The sequence below is a fragment of the Lycorma delicatula genome, chromosome 9, assembly GCF_047948215.1.
Source record: "Lycorma delicatula isolate Av1 chromosome 9, ASM4794821v1, whole genome shotgun sequence".
Lineage (NCBI taxonomy): Eukaryota > Metazoa > Arthropoda > Insecta > Hemiptera > Fulgoridae > Lycorma > Lycorma delicatula.
Genome location: NC_134463.1, coordinates 76,359,862 through 76,382,253, shown reverse-complemented (window position 1 = coordinate 76,382,253; position 22,392 = coordinate 76,359,862). Strand labels below are relative to the sequence as shown.

Below are 22,392 nucleotides of genomic sequence, written 5' to 3'. Positions count from 1 at the left end.
GAAAATAAAGTTTGTTCAAACGTTCCTAAAATGACCAATTCAAAAAAAAAAAGATTAATTTTAATTTTCTACCTCAAAGATAGGATGCAGTATTGATCTTAATAAGTTTAATTTTTTTTTTGTTAAAAACCGTAATAGACATTATTTGGTATGATTTATTGAATTACGAAAAAAAATTTAATATTTAAGAACCGAAGCATAACATAAAGTATAATGGCTTATCAAGGTTGATCGAACGTTCACGGTAAATAATCGTATACCATTTCAAAGAGGTTTTATGGAATTTAATAATAATTAAGAGTAATTTGAATTTTTTTTTTTCTAAATCGGCCTTGATAAAAATCGTTTATGCGTATTAAATAAACATTAACTACCGTATACTAAATTTCATTTCAGTAATTTAAACTTATATTTTTAATTTTTGATCGGTATGAGTGTAGCACTGATTTGACTTACAACTCGTTTGTTTTCTGAGGCATTCGCAGTCACGAACGGTGTTGTTAAATTTAGACTAGGCGTGGGATCCGCGCTTCCGCGATCTCGGTTAGTTAGTTTGAGGGAATCATGTTAGGTTGGATGTTAGATGTCCGTTTGAGGTCTACGTGAAGGCAAAATTTGATTTGTATTTTACCGATGCAAATGTCTGCCGAGGTATTTACATCGGTGGCATCCCGACCGAGGCCTGGTTGATGACTGTGAGATGTAATCAGTTAGAGGGTCTAAAGACGACCTCCGGTAAAGCCCCTCAGGGCTTGGAACGGAGGGAGTGATGTGGCGATCGGTAACGTTACAAGGTGACGTTACCGGTCGCCACATAGGGATGTCTTTCCCTAAGGAGTTGGGATAAAATGTTATTTGTAATTTATTATTTTGGAAAAAAGACAATTCGAATCATTCAGGAGGCAGTTTATCCCAAAGTTCCGAGAGAGAGAGAGAGGGAAAAATTTATAAAGAGAGGAAACGTGTGATGCAGAAACTTGTTTATACGGATATTAGCTGCGGGGCTGTGATGAAGGTCATATGCGAAAATTCAGATATAAACAAGATAGATAACAAAATAAAAAAAAATAAAAAATTCTAGTTTTGATCTAGTCAATACTCGAGCTCCTGGTTGACCAATGGCAACAACGCATTTTCGTACCGCGTACGATTGATTTGAGTAACTGGTCATATATATGTTTATTGTTCATGTTGTTCCAAATTAGTAACAATAATCAAGATTTGATTACAAATTACATTACGTAAACATAATAAATTAATGGAGATAAGTCAGATTGATGGAATAACATTCAGCTAATTACGGTATTCGTGTAGTATTGTATTGAGTTCTGTGGTTTTTAGTTACAAAATATACAACAATATTATAATACAGAGTTAAAAAAAAAAACTTTAAAGTACTGTATTTGCCCGAATATAGGTCGAGGTTTTTCCCCATGTAAGTCAACCTACAATCGGGGTCGATCTATATGCGGGGCCGACTTATATTTGGATTCGACCGGAATTTTAAGTTGTTTCGTAATTTATTTTCGTTTTTATATTCGTGATTGGGACTTATTAGGACTTATTTATAGTAACTACCATCAGTTATTATTAAAATTAATAATAATAATAATAATAATAATAATAATAATAATAACAAAAATAAAAATACGTCTCTTAATTCCTTGTACGAAGTATTGTGCTCGCGAAAAATTTCGGCCTTCAGATTTCATCTCCTTTTTTATTTTATTAACGTTTTTTACTTACTTGTATGAAATAAAGGAAGTATTGTGATCACAAAACATTTCGGTTTTCATATTTCAACGGAAATATCCATTTTGACCATCCCTGAATTCATTTTGACTAGTTTCGGCGTGACGTCTGTTCGTACATATGTACGTATCTCGCATAACGCAAATACGATTAGCCGAAGAAAGTTGAAATTTTGGATTTAGCACTGTTGTAACATCTAGTTGTTGCACCTCCCTTCTTGATTGCAATCGAAATTAAAATTAAAATTTTAATTAATGATATATTTAGATCTTAAAGGGAAGTCATATTTCATGTTGCTCCAGAATTTTTTTTTGGCCTCTTCAAGGTCATAATTAAAATTTTCTGTAAAATAAAAGAACCGAAAAAATGAATCAAATAGAATAGCTGGAAGCAGGATAATAATCTAATTCTGCACTTTATCAAATTCAAGAATATGGTACACGGTTTTAAGCACATTGTGCTTAAAAACCGTTAGGTTTAACCGAATAAATAATTGAATGTCAGTACAGACAACGTTTTTTTTAGAATTATTATTCGATAATAACTTATTCATAAAATGTCCGCTTAAAAACACTATAGTCCAACGATGCTTAATTTAAATTTCTATATACACTGAAACAAATATATAATTAGTTTTTACTAATTACTATCTCTTTCGCTCTTCCAGAGTGTTTTTGACAGATTTGGCAAACAATAAGCCCTTGCTTTCCGCCATCTTCTGATCACTACTGAAAAAAAAACAACTAAACCGCTTTCATATTCCTTCCACCGACTAAACTAGAAAAGGGGACGAACAAGTAACGTTCCATACACACGCGGAGAAAAAAAACTACCTTCCACCAGCACGCCAGGGTCGGCACTGCGAGAGCGACAGTACTCTATCTCTCCCTTGCAGCCTCGCGTGTAGCTTCCTATGTGCGCATGACAATAACAGCCGAACACCACCCCGCTGGAATTGTGAAGCGCACAGTTCCATACAAAGATTTTTGTATCTTTTTCATAAACTTTGGGTTGGCTACTGACATTAAGCTTAAGGATTATATATTGTACAAGTATAAAGAAAGAATTAAAGAAAAAAGGACTTATTATATTAAATTTTATCGATAATATCAAGTGGAAATATGAGGTACTGCAGTCCACAATGCCTATACGCGAGCCGCCACTGTTTATTTTACTCCAAGCACTCGTCTACACAAATTCTAGCGGAGAAATTACGTAAAATCTAATTTGAAACTAACATTAAAGAACAATGGACCTGAGCCTCTTGCGGAAACGTTAAAATAAACGTAATCAATCCTTGAATTCTGGAAGTCCTATAAAGAATTAACCAATTCAACGGAAGAGTAACTTAGAAACGTTTCCTTAAATTCCTGCTTGAAGGACATCTGACAGAGAAGTTGCCGAGTGATAAATTATTAACAATTAATATTTTTTTATATATATTTTGAAAATTTGCACCGTGTCTCGTAGGGTTTGCAATTTTGATCTTCTTAAAGTCAAGATTTGGGTATAGTCATTAACGGTGCATTTTAGTATTACAAAAAAATACGATATAAAATTCTTGCTGTGATGAATTAAATTAACATATTCAAGATTTATATTTAATTGCATTAATATTTTTCTTTTTAACTACTTTTACATTAAGGAAGTTTTTATTTTAATGATCAAATTTTCTTAGCGAATTTTGAAAAACTATTTATTGGGGTAAGTATAGAAATTTTCAACTTAATCTAAATCGGAGTTGAGTATTATTAACTTATTTGCTAAGCGGCAAAGTATTATTAAGCAAATAATTTATTAATGAATAGGAGTACATATCAGATGCATTATAATAGCAATGACATAATAAAAAAATATTAAGTTTTTATTCTATTTTAAAATGATTAGTCTTTTTATTAAGTAATTGTTATAACACTTTTATTTTTCTAAACTTTAGAAACAAAATTAATTTGTATCAGGAAAATACGGAATAAAATCTACAGGAAAGTATAAATGTATAAAGTAATTGAAATATTAATATCAAATAAATATTCACCAAATAAAACTAACGTAAACCTTTTGTTTACTAATAAACTAATAAATAATAAATTTTGTGGAAAAGATTAAAACAGAGGAAATTAGTAATTTAATAAAAATTATTGGTAGAGTTATTTTTCATGTTTATTTGCATTCACTTAACATTTATTATCCGGAAATCCGTTTCAGATAAGCTGAAAATTTCATTTAAGTTTCATTATATTATTTAGCAATGTAATTTTTTAAAATCATCCCCTCCAAAAAAATGAATATTTACAACAAAATATTTGTTAGTTAAATAAAAAAATAAAATGTTAAACAAGCAAACTGGAAAACAAGATTACATACATAATCGTTTAATCTTTTTTTTACTAAAAATCGAAACCTAAATGGCGTTTCCATTGTTATACAGTCATCATCAGGTGACACTGCTATAAAATATAAATAAAGAAAAAGCTGCCAAACTATTCCACGACTTTACACATAATTATTAATTTAAAAGAGTTAAAACCAAAAAAAAAAGATATAAAATTTTTTAGACGAGGAAAATAAATTAAAAAAAATTTTTTTTTTTAAATATTAATTTATAGGTTAAGCTTAACAAAATTACTTCAGTAAAGTATTTTCTAAATCTAACATCCTCTTCAATAAAGACTAAAATAAGAAAAAGGAAATTTTCAAAAAATGTTTTCTGCATTTTAGGTCCGGGGTCTGTAATTAAAAAAAAAAAAAATGTTCACATTTCTTGATAGATAAAACCACTTGTATAAATTTTCAAAATCGACATTTTCTTTAAATAAAACACTATATAGCTACTTCGATTCCAATGAAATCATCATCAATACTACATCATAAACAAAATAAAAATTTTTTTTATGTTATTCAGAAATTTCACAAATTTTTTTCAGTAAAAATGTTACTGTTTTGTAGATCTACAGTAACATGTACTCGTAGTTCTTCGCAGAAGCTACATGTTCTCCTTTCCGTATTTTTTTTAAATTGATAGTTTGTTAATGTTAAAAATGTTTATTTTGTTTATGTTATACGTACTACTGAAGATGATTCCATTGGAATCGAAATAGCTATGTAGTATTTTATATAAAATGAAATGTCAATTTTAAAAAAATTATACTAGTGTCTTTATTGGTTGTAATAACTGGCAAATCAGACTCAAGAAGTTAAAAAAATTTCTTGATAGCTCTATATATAAAGTATAAACTTTAGAAAAAATCTTGTAAAATATTTAAACCGAAGGAAGCTAGAGCCAAAGAATAAAAAAATACTTTTAAATTTTAACAGGTGGGATTTGATTAGAAAAAGAAATTTTGAATTATCTATATACGCATTGTAGGTAATAAATTTGATTCAATAAAATTTTCTCGAAAACGCCTCTGAAGAAAATCGAACAAGGATGGAACATAATCGAACAAGGCCGTGGCGCGTACATTGATCTCTGCCGGCCTCCGTGACGCGAGTGGTAGCGTCTCGGCCTTTCACCCGGAGGTCCTGGGTTCAAATCCCAGTCAGGCATGGCATTTTTTTATACACGCTACAAAGCATTCATCTCTGCGGAAGAAATGCTTAACTTCGGACCCGGAGATTAAACAAAAAAAAAAATAATAAAAAGTGATCTGAGTTCAAGCTAGCGTGAGCCAGGTTAGTTTTTATATTTTTTATACGATTCGAATTTTGGTACGAAAGGATTTTTAGTATGTAATAATTTATTTTCTAATTTGGCAGATTTAGGTGCTTTAAAAATATTTTTGTATTTTGTTGTTTGGTTAGAATTTTTGTTCTTTTAATGAAATTTTGGCTTTTTTTTATATTTTTTGTTTTATTTTATCTTTTAATTTTTTTTTTTGTTTTTAACCTCCGGGACCACCGTTAGGTATTGCTTAGTTGAGTTGAATGACAAGTTTTGTAGCGTGTGAAAATGCCATGCCTGATCGGGATTCGAATCCGAGACCTCCGGATGAAAAGCCGAGACGCTACCGCAGTATTATTTTCAGTTGGATGTTTGATTTTTTCTTTTCCTTTGAAAAGGATGTAGATATGTATACTTCCCACATCTTACATAAATTGTAAGGGCTAAATTTAAGAGAATCGATTTAGAAATCTTTTAAAAGATGTTTCATTAAAACGCTTCGATAGGTAGTGAAAATGAAATTACATAGAAAAGCTAAAATTACGTATTGCTAGTGTTGGAAAAGCTTAGAAAATTGCATTGATCTGAAGGAAAACATGTTTTCAGATATATTATCATAATTTTCAGTTATGTTTAAAGTAGGAATGAGAATGGATTCAGAGGAAAGGATCACTTTTTACTTATATTTCGTTGCGTCAGTTCTTCTTCCTACCACAACATACACACGTACACATTATTATGTGCATCAGTAGCTGCCAACGTATTTCGTAAATGATGCGTTACCTCTTAAGTTACTGAAGCAATCAAAGAATAGAGAGGGGTATTACTTTAGGAATGAAAAATAAAATTACTTAACTTCGGCAATAACATGTTATGCTAGTAAGTACGGTATTTAATCGGTCATAACAACTGAAAAATTCCGTATCGTTAGATATGACAAATTTAACGCTTTCCACTCTCTGTCCCAATCTTTATTACGACTGAAATTTGTAAAGAACCTGATGTATAATATTCAACCACCAGAATAGTTTCTCTGTAAGTAATGATGTTTATTAATTTAACTAGGTCTTGTCGTGCTGATTTGTATGCTTTAATCAGTAAAGAAGGTTATGGGAAACTTTCACTCCTCAAGAAACTTGTCGTAGAATTATTATCCATTGAATGACTGCTATGTATGTATATATATATATATGTATATATGTATATATGTGTGTGTGTGTGTGTGTGTGTGTTATATAAGTTAGGTGTTATATTAAATGTGTATATATATATATATATATATATATATACACACAAAATTGTCAACGTTCAACATTGTCTTCGGACACACTCGGTCTTCCTGTACACTTTGCAAATACAGCCAGTAGTCTCAAACTGTTTATACCAACTACGAATATTATTGTCACTCTGGTGATCACAATGGAACACACTTTGAACTGTAATTACAGATTTACTCTTTGCAAACTGCAAAACATAGAACGCTTTCTGTTGAGGAATCGCCATCTTTGCTAGTAGCGCTTTCAAGCGAAAGGTGCAGGAAACTGTTTATGAGCTTGCTTACAGCTAAAAGTGTTTGAATTGCTCTTTCATTTCATGTATAAATTAATTAATCTACGTGAAACCTGAGAAATACGGTATTATATAACTTTAAACCCCCGATTTTCATTTGAATATATATACACACACACACACACACACACACACACATGAGTATATTACTTTTTTGGCGAATATAGATACAATAACTGTATTAAATAGGAAAGTATGATGATCATGTCAAAAATAAGGTGTCGGGTTTTTTGAAAATTTTTACATTCTAAAATCCAACTAGTTCTTCTAGACCAAAAAAACATATGTATGTCCATATGTGCATCGTACTGTTTTTGGCCTTATATATCAGGATTGTCCGAAACCGATTTTCTTCAAATTTGGCCCAAATATATGTGGGGCAGTGATCATATTTTCCTCAAATTCGTTACGTTCTGAAGTTTCATTTTCTTCACTGTTAAAATATTAAAATAAGTACCAATTATGATGTATCGTTAAAAAGCTCTCAATGAGGGCTTATTACTGCAATTAAGAAAAAGTTCAAATTTCAATTTTTATTTTGGATTTGGACTTTTTTGAACACCTTTGGTTCAGACGATTCCAATCAAAAGGGGAGGTATACAACTAGATGTTACAACAGTCCTAAATCCAAAATTTCAACATCCTACGGTTAATAATTTTTGAGTTATGGGAGATACATACATACGTACGTACAGACGTCAGACCGTAACTAGTCAAAATGGATTCAGGGATGGTCAAAATGGATATTTCCGTTGAAATATGAAAACCGAAATTTTTCGGAAATACAATAATTACTTTACTTCGTACAAGGAAGTAAAAAGGGAAATTCTCAAAAAAAAAAATAAATACATGTACAGCCGAGAAGTTACAGCAAGACGCTTGTGGAGGGGAATATACGTATTGTTGTAGAGGAAAATGAGCCTTGCTAGAACGACTCTGCTATAACTATGTACACATTTCAATTGTTAAACAATTATCATTTGTAATTAAGATATAAAGGAATTAAATAAGCATAAATAAATATATTTAAAACATCTAATTCAACACTTTCATGTAACTATAAAACAGTATTATTTATACTTATAAATTAAAAAAAAGTTAAAATAATATAACCTTAAAACAGTTTAAGTTGAATGAAAAAGGTTGGCTAATAACATATCTTTCAACTTGGACTGCTTACCGCGAGAATACCCCATATATTTTTACTTTTTGTTCCGTTTAATGGTAATTTGGTAAAATGGTTAGTTGTAGTGCAACATAAGTTCTCTTCAATAAAAAGAGGTTTAAAAAGTTTAATAAAAAAAGCAACACCGAACTAATCTATCTCCATAGGCGGAGATCTATCTCTTCGGCGGTATGTCTTTCAGGACCATCTGAGCGAGTTGGACAACCTTTGTGCCGCACAGTTGAATATTTCAGTCCACAAGTCGAGAAGAAACACCACTCATCTGTTAGTGTCGATGCAGAAATATGTCGGCAGGAGACGCCCATAGGCCCACTGACGACGACAGTGGTAATCAAAGCGAGGGGAAAATTTACGCTCAGTGAAAGGAGCTGTGTCATCAGGTGAAGTCGGGTTCCTCTCCACGCGTAAGGGACAAGGTGAGGACCTCCACATCCGGGTGCGGGCCGATAGTGGTGCTTCTGAACGAATAAGCATGGATATTTCTACGAAAGTCGAGGACACCATTACGGCTCTGACAGGGAGGGTTGGTAGGAGGGTCCACATTCTTACTAAGGATGTGGATGTACACACCACTCAGGATGAATTCATTACGCAATTTCGGAAAATCACGGGGGAGTCAGTGTCGATCAAAGTTATGTCCATGAGACGGCCTATGGTGCGACGCAGGTGGTCACTGTGACTGTGCCGCCCGTCCTTGAGGATAAATTATTGGCTGTTGGACGTATCCCACCTGTGGTGAGGTCAGTCATCTACGGAAGGACTGCCGGTGAGAGGCTTGGTGTCTTTCCTGACGGTTGTATGGACATGCACCGGTGATAGAGGGTGCAAGGCTTCACTTGCGACATAAAGATGCGGACCCTGCTCGGTGCTGTTGGGTGTCTGTGAGGGACAGCCCCGACCAGGGGGGGGTGGGAGGCTCCGGCGTCCCACCATCAATGATTGGACGGGTACTCCTTCGCAGCACCTCTGGGGGAGGAAATGCAAGATCGTAGTCCCGGTGAGGGGACTCCTTTCGGGTCCTCTCATTATAGGCGTGGCACGTACTGCACGACCGAGTCCCGGCTACCTGGACGGAACCGTGTGTTCTGCCGAGATAGTTTGAAACGAAGACACTCCCCGGAGCTGAGATATGCTTAGATACTGTTCTAAGCATATCTGTTTACCCCGAGGGGCGGGTTAAATGAAGGTGAACAAAAAAATAATTGTTTATTTATTATTTTTCATAATTTATTTTATTAGTGACGCTTATTATTATTATTACTGATTTGTCTTGTTTTACTTATATTTTTAAACCAAATTGTAATTTTATAAACATTTTCAATTATCAATCTCTCAATATCCTGATCGAACCGCGAACACGCGACAATATGTTAAAAGTTAACCACAACCATTATTTTTTATAAAATTCGAAGTAAAAATCATTGATATCTCAACCGACTATTTTAAAAACTTATCCGATATTTCCATCTTACTGTTTTTTTATAAAATGCTAGGTAAGTAGTAGCCTAAGTTATTTTATATCAAACGTGAATCTGAACGAACTTTCTTGGCACCACAACTTTTGTAGCATTCCTGTTAAAAGTGGGGCTATAACTTAAGTAGAGTACACTTCTTTCTTTATCTACGATTGCATGGAGCATATGTTTTTATGTACCACTTATAAATAGGGCACTTGAAGAACAAGATAATTTTGTTAAAAAAATTAATAGTTTCAATACTGTTAAAAAAAATATTTCATCAACGTATTTAACATTGTAGATATTGTATTAATAATTTTACTTAGTAAAAAATGTAAATTTAATAAGATAGGTGAAATATTGGTCGTAATTCACCTTCTTGTAGTAAAAGATTAAGAAATATTACTTAAATATATAAGTAACAAACTCCTTTGTCGATTTAATATGTAAAAGTGTAATCTGTTTATTGTTACATTTTGATAATTTAAAAACACCTGGAATGTTTTACGATGTACTATAAATATAAAAGTAAACATTCAATGTTTTATAAACATAAAGCCACTCAACATTTATTAAACCAGATCTATCTTGTATTAATTAAACATTTTATTGTGGTAAAAATGAAAAAATACGAGTAATTTTACTTATGATGAACAACAGCGCTACGAATTCTTTAAAAAAAAAAAAAAAATTTACGAACAAATATAAAAAAAAAAATAATTAATATAATAATAGAATCATTCAACCGAAATCAATAAAACTTTATTTTCTATTAAGAAAATTTTCTTTAAAGAAGAAAACTTCTGTTTTTAATTTAATTTAAGATTATTTAAATTTGTAATAGAATAGTATATGAATATTAAAGTTGATTTACAGAACTAGGCGAATTTAGTTCATAAGAAAAGATAATACAAATATCACGGTAAAATATATGAAAATTCAAAATAAGAGAAACATATAGACAACATTAAGTTTTTCTAACACGGTACCGTTGGTAAATTACAATTATTATATATAATATTAACTGCTTACCAATATATTTCCCTCAAGCGCTTTCAGCTATTCTATTCTGCCGTCTTCAGGATGGATTATAATTTATGATTGAAATATATATAAGTATAAAACTCACACATTTAAATTATATACATAACAACTGATTGTCATTATGTAAAAGTTAAAAAAACATAACAATTATGATACTATTACAATACGGACGTAGTATTTTGACAAGACTTTAACACTAACAAAATGACGATCAATTATTATGTATATAATTTAAATATGTGAGTTTTATACTTTTATATATTTCAATAATAAATTATAATCTCTCCTGAAGATGGCAGAATAACCGCTTGAATAAGCGCTTGAGAGAAACCAATAATATATTGGTAAGCAGTTTATATTATTTATAATATAAATAGCAATCTTAATTATAAATAACAAGTAGAAAACCGTTCTATACAACTAAAAAGAGAAAAAATATGTACGTAACGTAAAATATACATAACAAAAAAAACTGTTATAAGTCTTTATAAAACCTATTCTACTCTAGAAAATTTTGTTTTAAAATTATGTTGTCACCTTTATCATTTGATGACGTCAGTTCACTGACGTTTAACTAGAGGTTTTGCGTTTAGGACTATGTTTGTATCTGCTGCATAGTCCCCTGGTAAGCATATAAATGCATACAGCCTGGAAAAATTTAAACTGTCACCGGGTTAATTTTAATTAATTATCAAAGCGATAACTAATAACTGATATCTTATTGTGAGGAAGGTGTGATGATTTACTAGATAACAAATACATATTTAATTTTAGTTATTTGTGCGAAGTCAAGCATTAAGAATATTTTTGCATACATATTTTATAAAAAAAATAATGCGTTTCTGATTTACTCACCATACAGAGTTGTGTTGAGCCGGTGTCGATGGCTGCGGTGCGGCCAATATTTGTTGCGGTCTTCTCGGACAACATAACGTGTTGCTGTTATTGACTAACTGATGTTGTAACCTTCTATTGTGCTGAGATTGCTGGGAGACTGTTAGATCGTTAGCGGTATGTACATCGGATACACTGTTACACCTGGGCAAAGGAGGCGTCGTAGATATATATCTACCGCCGCTGCTGCCTAAATATTCGACCGGGGGAGGCGCCGTAGCGCCGTTACTACCTGCGGATTGTCTGGCCGCAGCGGTACGCGATAATAACGGCGACGTTGAAGACGCGGATGAAGAAGTCGAATGATGGTTTTGATGTTGTAAATGATGTTGATGTTGATGTTGGTGATGATGGTGATGATGATGATGATGCGTATGATGAGCGTGATAAGGTGTAGTCGACGGGCAGCACCTTCTGGTCGGTATTAAATGTCCACCGCCCACGCCTACACCTCCGTTTCCACCGCCGCCGGTTTGATGCCTCGACGTCGTCTGCGATGACGGAACTATCACTCTCGACTGCGGTGACTGATGGTGGTGATGATGTTGCGGATGATGTTGGTGAGACGGGAAGTAACATATTCCCGTGCCGGAGGGTGGAACCACCGGCGCCGGAGTCGGTGGCAGCCGATAATGATGGTGGTAACCCAGGTCACGTCGCATGTACGGGTCGCCGGGACCGCCCGGTATCGGCGGTACGGCCACCGTCGTTGCTTGGTGGTAACTGAAAAATAAGAACAAACAAAATTTATTTTATAATCAAAAAATCGATAAATAAATGGTAAAGCCTACAAAAACAATGATAACGCATAAATATTTGCATTTGTGAGATCACTTGTATAAATTGTGTTCCATTAATTACTGTACCATTTGTTCTTAAAAAGTTTTTGTCAGTTTTCAAAAAAAAAAAAAAAAAAATTTAAAAAACCCGACAGCTGTAGGTTGTTTCTGATGCACGGCTTACACAGAAAACTTAATTAAAAATATTTATCATTTTATTTAAATATAACATTTTTTTTTTATTTAATTCAATGATTATAATTTAAAGCGCGCGCGTATACCGTATTTAATTCGCGCGGGTGTGGCGGTACAAGCGGCAATGGTTGGCACTAAATGAACTAATATCATTTCACAACTTGCATAGAACAAATTTCACTTTTACTGTTGGTAGACTGATGTAGCCCCGAAGCTTAATGCACAACGTATCGAGACGACCGGACGATCGACTTCGAGACCCAGCCAGACCGAGTTACATTTTTTTTTTGTCTTCGGTCATTTGCCTGGTTTGATGCAGCTCTCCGAGATTCCGTATCTAATGCTAGTCGTTTCATTTCAGTATACCTCCTACATCCTACATCCCTAACAATTTGTTTTACATATTCCAAACGTTGCCTGCCTGCACAATTTTTTCCTTCTACCTGACCCTCTAATGTTTAAGTGACTATTCCAGGATGCGGCTTATAAGTCTGTCTCTTCTAACTATATTTTTCCAAATGCTTCTTCCTTCCTCGATTTGCCGCAACAGCTCTTCATTTGTCACTTTATCCACCCATCTGATTGTTAAAATTCTCCTGTAGCACCGCATTTCAAAAGCTTCTAATCTTTTCCTTCTTCTAAGGTACTCCGATCGTCCAAGTTTCACTTTCATATAAAGCGACGCTCCAAACATATAATTTCAAAAATCTTTTCCTGACATTTAAATTAATTTTTGATGTAAATAAATTATATTTCTGACTGAAAGCTCGTTCCGCCTGTGGTATTCGGCATTTCATATGACTCCTGCTTCGTCTATCTTTAGTAATTCTACATTATTTCTACTACATTTCATTACTTTTGTTTTGTTCTTGTTTATTTTCATGCGGTTGTTCTTGCGTAGGACTTCACCATGCCGTTCATTGTTTCTTCTAAATCCTTTTTACTCTCAGCTAGAATTACTATATCATCAGCAAATCGTAGCATATTTATCTTTTCACCTTGTACTGTTACTCCGAATCTAAATTGTTCTTTAACATCATTAACTGCTAGTTCGAAAGACTAAAAAGTAACGGGGATAGGGAACATCCTTGTCGGACTCCCTTTCTTATTACGTTTTCTTTCTTATGTTCTTCAAGGGTTACTTTATTTTCATCAAGATTATTATTATTTTATTTTCAAGACTATTTATTATTATTTTCGTTCTTCAAGAGTTCGAGTTACTTTATTTTACTTTTAATATTATTCATTTATTTAATTCTACCGTTCACCACTGACGTAACAACAAAACATACGACTACAACAGCTGTACGTAATGCTTCCAATCTTTGAAATATTAACTAAACAAAATAAATTAATAATTAATATTTAAAGTGTAAAACATAATTTGGTTGTCAACCCTGTGGAATTTCAAATTTTTCGGTCCAAGAGGACGAGGGAAAAGGGAATTACCCAAAGGGTAAAAGGAAAATTTCAAAATGGCGAACTGTGACACTAGCGTTCCTTGTGGTAATAGGGCGTACTATTGACGCAGTATGCCCACTTGGCCACTAGTTTAGAGCATTTTTTGGGGTAGGGGTGCGATTTTGCAAAAAGGTTTTTTTTGCAGCGTTTGCTATTTTTTTATTGTTAACAAATTTGTTTAAGAAAAATAAGACCTTCATTAGGCGAAATCTCGAAATACTGTGGGTGACCTTGGTCTACAGCCTCACCACCTTGACCTTTTTAGTTGAAAATTTAACGGCATCAATTGGCCCATATATTGACGTATTCTGACAAATTTTGATCAACATCGGTTGAGTAGCTCTGGAAATATGAAGTGATTTAGAGGCCGATACATTACACATAATATTATGTACATTACACATAATATTTCTCCAGATTTTTAAGAATACAATTTTAGTACTTAAAAGAAATCATGCAACAAACAGTATTTAATATAGTAGAATGAATAACAGGCCGACAGAAAAAACTTCTTTCATCTTGTAACATCTGGTTCTTTATAGTTAGTAAATGATAAAAACAAATACTAATTTAAAAAGCTATGCACATGTTTTTATCATGATTTTACTTGATAACAAAAGCGTTACACAAGAAATTATTGTATTAAAAGAAGAATTATTAAAAAAAAACATTAATTGCAAATAAATAATATTAGTTAGCAAATAATATATAATTTATACAGAAATTATAATACGCATTATATATATATATATATATATATATATATATAAAGTATGAAAAACTTGACAATTGCAAAAGTTAATTAAAATAATAAGTGTACACACTTACTTAAACATTTCAATATGGGAATATTGAAATTTAAATTTTGTAGCACATGAAAAATGCTATGCCTGACTAGGATTTGAATTCAGGACCTCCAAATGAAAGGATGGAATGGTACTACTCTGCCATAGAGATTGCCAAGATTAAACTTGTAAATGGAAAAATAAATTATTTAAGAATTTATAACAATCTTTATCACAATAATCTTGTTTATGTTATTATGAATTTATAATATCTGTTAGCATAGATAATTTAAAATGGGAATTAATTTGATTGGATAAAATTACTGAAGAATATAATTTTAACAATTTGCCAAGTAAAACTATTTCTATTTCTCTAGCATTTTTATCAGGATCTTATTTGTGAAAAATAAATTCATGTTGGACAACAAAATCATTCATCAATTTAATTTATTCAAGATGTTGAGTTTTATTATATTTCCATAAGCAGAATTATTCTAGATAAAAATGATAAGTAATATTAAAAAAAAAAAAATCATTAAAAAAATGAGATAATAATACTATGAGATATGATGAATCTATATATATATATCAATATTTATATCTATGATATTTCATAGATACATACATAGATACCTATGAGATATTTGAAAATGAGAGTAGAACACAAAACAATAAAGATACAGTTCCTGACTGTTATCACAGTAATGAAAAAAAAAATAAAGTGAAGAAATATTTATTATTTAATTATGCCAATTATTTTATACCACAATAGGGGGCTAGTAAAACTGCAAATATTTTTCCAAAAAAGTTCTGAAATTCAGATTTTTTTGGTTTTAGAAATATTGAATGACAAGAAAAGAGGTACATAAGAAATGTTACCATAATCATCATTATAGACTTTTGGCGTACAAGTTATTAAACCAAAATAAAACCTTTTAAATGCAAAAGAAATAAAAACAATGATAATAAAAAAAGTTAATTACTGAAATCTTTCATTGCAAAATAACATAAAATTAAAGCTAAATAACTATCGGAAGAAGTAAAGGAAAACCATGAGCCGTTTGAAATATGATGTGCAAATCAATTGTAAAAAGAAGAGTGGGCTGAATATGCTTATTTGAGTTTTTGTCTAAAGATAAATTTGATTTACCTTTCTACAAGATGAACTGTAATACGTTCTACATAGGACAAATAGGATGTAATTTTTACAATGATGTTAAGAACATTACCACTTTTGTTAAAACCACTTCATTGAAATAACTGATACATGCAGAGATATTAACAACAATAAAAACATGAAATTATTACAGCAATAAAAAATTAACACTAGATACATTAGAACAATTCAAAATATACAAACTCACAAAAACAAAGGTCTAAATGGAAGAAAAAAAATTTGTCACACAAAAACATTACATGAACTGAAAGATCTGTTAAAATTTAATTAAAACACCAGGTGTAACAACCTTCACTTCGGTAAAGTTTTTTTTTATAACTTTCATCCAAAAATAAAATCAACATTTAAAAACTATTCAATATTTCTGAAAGATATGGTAATTAATTATTGGTATCAACATTTTAAAATTTAAAATATAAAATTTCAACCTAATTATATAAATATGTTCTCAGATTTTACAATGAGGAATTAATATGTCTCTTATACTAGTCTATTTGTTAAAAATATAAGCTTTGGAAGTCATAAAATCAAAATTTTATATGAAATAATAGGAAATACAAACTATTACAACAAAAAAAAACAAATTATGCTTTATGAATATATAATTAAATATTATTATTAGTTTGAGTCTATTTAAACACTAGTATTAAATAGTGTGTGTACCACAGTTTTATCAAATATTCGTTCTAATCAAATAGAATCCAAAACGTAGTACGGTATAACAGCCAATCACCGGCTTTCAATTTCAATTTCATTTCATACTATGTTTAATATGGAAACCAAATTATTCTCCGGTGTGATTTTGAATAAGCCACAGTATTCAATCCCACATAAACCTTTTCCCTTTTACCTCGTTATCATCTGTTGGTTTACACGTTAACTAACATTTTGGATATAAACATTATTATGTTTATTTCCAAATTGTTCAATAAACTACTTTTACACTATAATTTTTATATCTAAAGGACTACTCTAATTATTGTTTCTGAGTTTTTAATATACAATTTTAGTCATTATTCATTTATATATCAATTTCTTAAATACCTTAGCGTATTAACCTAGTTCTTCTTATAACAAGATTTTGCCTCAAAAATCGTTTTTTTCTGATTTATAAACAACGTATTTGAACTGTACTTTCTAGTCAAATATTGATACAAAGATCATCATAAAAACAGATAGGAATTTAGTAACTCAGGTTGGTTTAGTGGTGAACTCATCATCACAAATCAGCTGATTTTTATGTAGAGAGTTCTAAGGTTCAAATCCTCCTAAAAGCAGTTACTTTTATACAGATTTGAATACCAGATTGTGGATACCGGTGTTGTTTGATGGTTTTTTTTTTTTCATTAACCTCAGGATCCACTATTAGGTATTCTTCAGAGGATGAGATGAATGATTTGTAGCATGTGTGAAAATGCCATGCCTGACCGGAATGGATGCCTTTGGTGGTGTGTCAATTAACCACACATCTCAGGAAAAGTCGACCTGAGACTGTACAGGACTACAGTTCATTTAAATTCATACATATCATCCTCTCATCCTCTGAAGTAATACCTTAGTGCTTCTGAAGACTAAACAGAAAAAGAGAGAGATAAAGGCATTAGGCACATTTTGAGAGTTTATGTTGGTAGCACTGGAAGCCTTCACCCCAAAAGTTTGTGTAACAGCCATTTTAATTAAAACTATGGCATCAGTCTCTGTAATGTTATTGAGCTGAGTTCCTTTGTATACAATGTTTTCAAGAAAAAGTAGGTTGTGTGTTCAAGAACAAGTATGTTTTGTGGCATGCTAAAATGTAATCTATAATTTTAGTTAAAGGGACATATTGTCATACATATGAAAAAAGTCACCATATGAAAACGATATACTACTCTGGTTCAACCTGCTTCAAAGAAACAGGATCTATTTTCAAACAGAAATTGCCTGGAAGGCCACCTACTGGTATCAGAATAAAGTGGTGAATAAATTAGACAACCTGCAATCAGAAGGCCTAATAAATCCATCATTTGTTGAATCCTCAAAATTCAAAGTTTGAAAAACAACCGTTGATAGAATTCTATATAAAAGCACCTGTTTGCAAAAAAAATTCAGCTACTGTAATAAATAAAACTGTCTAATAAAAAAAGCATTTTCAATTTTTTGTTGAATTTTTTTTTTTTTTTTGAAATACCTATATGTGAGCTGCCACTACACAAAACAAATGTAAACTTAGGCCTAAGGTAAACTACATCATTTTTTTTTAATAAAATTAACTTAAGAAATGCTTGATGGAAACACATTAATTGATCAAGTAAGAACTATGATTTAATGACTTACATTGGGACCTTCACATGAAAAAACTAATGATTGCTTATCTACCGCTACAGACTGGTTGGAGTGACATAAAGAATGCGATTCTACAAAGATTGTTTGTTTAAAATGACTATATGATCTCGCAGTTCATATATTGAAAATCAATGTTAAAGCAAGTACAGATTATAGATTTTCTTTTTTAAAAAGGAATTGTCTTTGTAAAGTTATGTTTTGATTATTGACTACCACCATATCTTATTCTATTAAACATATTGTATAATTTTTTCAATATTTTTGTAATTTTTAAGGAATAATGTTTTTTGTAACACATTTGTATGTTATAATTATTACAATTGAGTTTCTCTTCAAAAAGTTTTTTTAATGTTTTTGAAATTATATTTTTTATAAAGTGGTAGTAAATTTTAATTTCTTTCAGATAATTTTTTTAAATTTTGATTTTTTTTATATATATCAGTGATACATTTTTGATATATTTTTTTATACTAAGTGGATATATATATATATATATCAAAGTGATATATCCAGTATGGTAAATCTTTTTTAATTTTAAAATTATCTGGATTTCTGATTATAAAAATTTGCTCTTGTAAAGGTTAATCCAGATATTTAGTGTTTCACAATAACTGTGAGTGACTAGTATTATACTTGCTGATTAAATATATTATTTGTTAATTTGATATATTCAAATATTTTGTATTGTATCATTCTATTAGAGTTTCTGATTCTTTATTGCTGAATAAATTTCCACATTGCTATTAATATTGTTTGTTTTATTATATTAAGTGGAGGTTGATTCTGTTTTTGTTTACAATTTGTGTATGAGTACAGTACTTTGTGTTTGAGGTTGAATATGCATTCTATCTGACCGCTTTATTATTTGTTGCAATTTAATTTACAAACCATTCTCATCAGTTGCTTTTATTTGTGTGCATGTATATGTTGTTACTATACATAAAAAGGTTTATGAACACTGAGGGTCAGTGAATGAGAAACTTCCAAAGTACAGTCAAATTGAAGAACTGTAACCAATATAAAAGGAAATTTACATTTTGATGTTATCTAACTCAGTTTTGTATCTCTTCTATACATTCAACTTGTTCGTTACTTTTTAAGTATGTTAACCTATCTTATCTTATAAATATATATATATATATATATATATATATATATATATATATATATAAATTAATGTTTGTTTGTCCCGCATTCGTTCCTATGCCATTTATCCGATTGCGATGAAACTTTGGTGAGTTGTTGTGCGCACGCCCGCGAAGCTTTCTGAATTAGTTTGAATCCGCTAGGTAGCGCTGGTGTCGAGATATTTCGAAAAATTGTATTTGTGGTCCGATTTGGTTCATAGTTAGAATATATTATTTACATGAAAAGAAAAATGTTTGCAAAAAATGTGCCTGCTAGATGACGCCGGTGTCGAGATATTAACAAAACAAACGAACAAATATACAGACTTCCTTCTATAGACTAACTATTGCTATAGACTAAAAAACTACTGGACCGGGAAAATGGGAAAAAGGGGAATCGGAAAAGAAAATTAGGAAAAAAGGAAATAGGGAAAAGGGGAAAAAATAGGGAAAAAGAAAAGAAGGGAAATAGGAAAAAAGGTAAAAAGGGTAATAGGAATAAAGATAAAAAGTAGAAAGGGTAATATGGAAAAAGGGAAAAGGGAATAAGGGTAAAAAGAAAAAAAAGGGAAAAGTGAAAGGTTAAATTTTGTGAAGTTTTGTATGTATGTATATATATATATATATATATATATATATATATATATATATATATATATATATATATATATATATACGATGTGCGACAATAAAGTAATAAGACTGATTTTTCTTTGCAAGATGTGGCAACCCTGCAGCTTGCGTAGGGACACCATCTTTGACCTTGGTCTATAAGCTACTTCTAGTCCAAGCGGCACATTGATCCAACTGCTCAGTCGTGAGTTGCGCTGTAATAAGTGAACAGGTGTTTGTGTCTCTCGTCACAGAAATGAAACCGCAAAATATTGCGCAACGGTATGCCATTTCTTTTTACTTTAAATCGGGTGAAAACGCGACGACAACTTACGGTAAGCTTCAGAAAGCTTTTGGAGAGGAGGTTATGTCAAGAGCTCAAGTTTTTCGGTGGCATAAAAGATTTAGTGAAGGCAGAACGAATGTTGAAGACTGCAGTGGACGACCATCAACCTCACGGACAGATGTCAACTTGACCAGGGTGCGTGAAATCGTACGATCTGATCGAAGATTATTCGTGAAAATGATTGTAGAAGAACTCAACATCAATCGAGAAACGGTTCGTCTAATATTAACTGAAGGTCTTGGTATGAGAAAGATTTGTGCAAAAATGGTCCCCAAGAATCTCACACAACAACAGAGAGAAACACGGAAAATTGTGGCAGCCGATCTGTTAGAGCAAACGGAAATCAATCCAGATTTGTTGAGCCGTGTTATCACTGGTGATGAAGGTTGGTTTTTTCAATACGATCCAGAGACAAAACGCCAAAGTTCGCAATGGTGCTCAAAGGGATCACCCAGACCAAAAAAAGCTCGCATGTCAAAGTCAAAAGTGAAATGCATGCTTGTGTGCTTCTTCGATTCCAAGGGAATTGTTCATAAAGAGTGGGTGCCTCCTGGACAAACAGTTAACCAATATATCTACAAAGAAATTTTAGAAAGACTTCGTAAACGAGTTCTTCGTGTCCGTGCCAACATTGCTGATAATTGGATTCTGCATCGCGATAATGCGCCATCCCATACTGCTCTGTCAGTACAGCAATTTTTAACCTCAAAACAAATTTCAGTACTACCACAGCCACCTTATTCACCAGATATCGCTCCGTGCGACTTTTTTCTATTTCCAAGAGTCAAAATAGCGGCCAAGGGACACCATTTTCAAACAACACAAGATGTCCAAAAAGTTGTCACGAGGGTCTTGGAGGATATTACAGAAGATGAGTTCCAGAAATGTTACCATCAATGGCAGAAGCGCTGGAATAAGTGTGTGCAATCAGAGGGGAACTACTTTGAAGGAGACAACACTAAACATGACTAAAACGGTAAGCAACATTTTTTTTCACATCAGTCTCATTACTTTATTGTCGCACCTCGTATATATGTACTGGATCCGGCATATAAATCTGACGATTTTGTAGTAATTTGTTGGCACCACTGTCAATGAGAAGGCGGGAGTGTTGTAAACCGACAGGTTTATTCATGCATTTTAGAAGCAAGTATGTCGTGGTCGGGTGAACAACGAGCGTTTGCGATTGAAGCCTATTTTAAAAATAATTACTCGGTTATTGTAAAACAGCGTTTATTTCGCAGACATTTCATTTTATATCGACACGCGTCTGTTCCCAGTAGGAATACGATATTGTTGTGAGTGAAGAATTTTAGGAACACATCGTCTGCTTTAAAAATGAAACTGACAGGACGAAAACGGACTTTGAGAACGACTGAAAACATTAACGTTGTAAGGTTAGCTGTTACGCGGTCTCCACGACGTTCAGCAGCGAGTCATGCTACTGCGCTAGCCATTTCTGATCGAAGTGTACGACGAATTCTTCATGCCGACCTGAAATTCCATCCGTATAAGATGATGTTAGTGCAGCAACTTAATGCAAATGATTGGGCGTCTCGCAAAGCAGCTTGCGAGGTCGTCCTCGAAAATGTCCACCAGGATGCCATTATTCTTTTAAGTGACGAGGCACATTTTCATCTGCCAGGATTTGTGAATAAACAAAATTACCGTTATTGGGTTCGCATAATCCACGGCAAATTCTTGAAAAACCACTTCACAGTTAATATGTTACAGTGTGGTGTGCGGTTTCAAAGTTCGGAGTTTGGCATAATTGACCCGTATTTTTTTGAGGAGTTAAATCGCAGAGTAACAGTAACATCTCATAGATACGTAAACATGTTGAATGAATTTCTGCGACCGAAACTGAATGACTTTCAAGGACATGAAATTTGGTTTCAACAGAATGGTGCCACCGTCCATACGGCGAGAATCGCAATGGATGTTCTGCGAGAAACCTTTCTTGGACGTTTGATTTCCCGATTTGGCGACATTCCTTGGACATAGCGTTCACCTTATCTGGCT

At 32.2% G+C, this 22,392-nt stretch overlaps 1 protein-coding gene across 3 annotated transcripts in view; it reads right to left on the bottom strand.

Moving 5' to 3' along the window:
* The window catches only part of rho-5 (rhomboid-5), a 552,643-nt gene that overhangs the window by 337,614 nt on the left and 192,637 nt on the right, over nucleotides 1-22,392 (bottom strand). For all 3 annotated transcript variants that reach the window (XM_075375248.1, XM_075375249.1, XM_075375250.1), the window contains exon 4: nucleotides 11,525-12,286. In XM_075375248.1, the coding sequence (XP_075231363.1) occupies nucleotides 11,525-12,286 (762 nt within the window). The remainder of the gene's footprint in view (nucleotides 1-11,524; nucleotides 12,287-22,392) is intronic.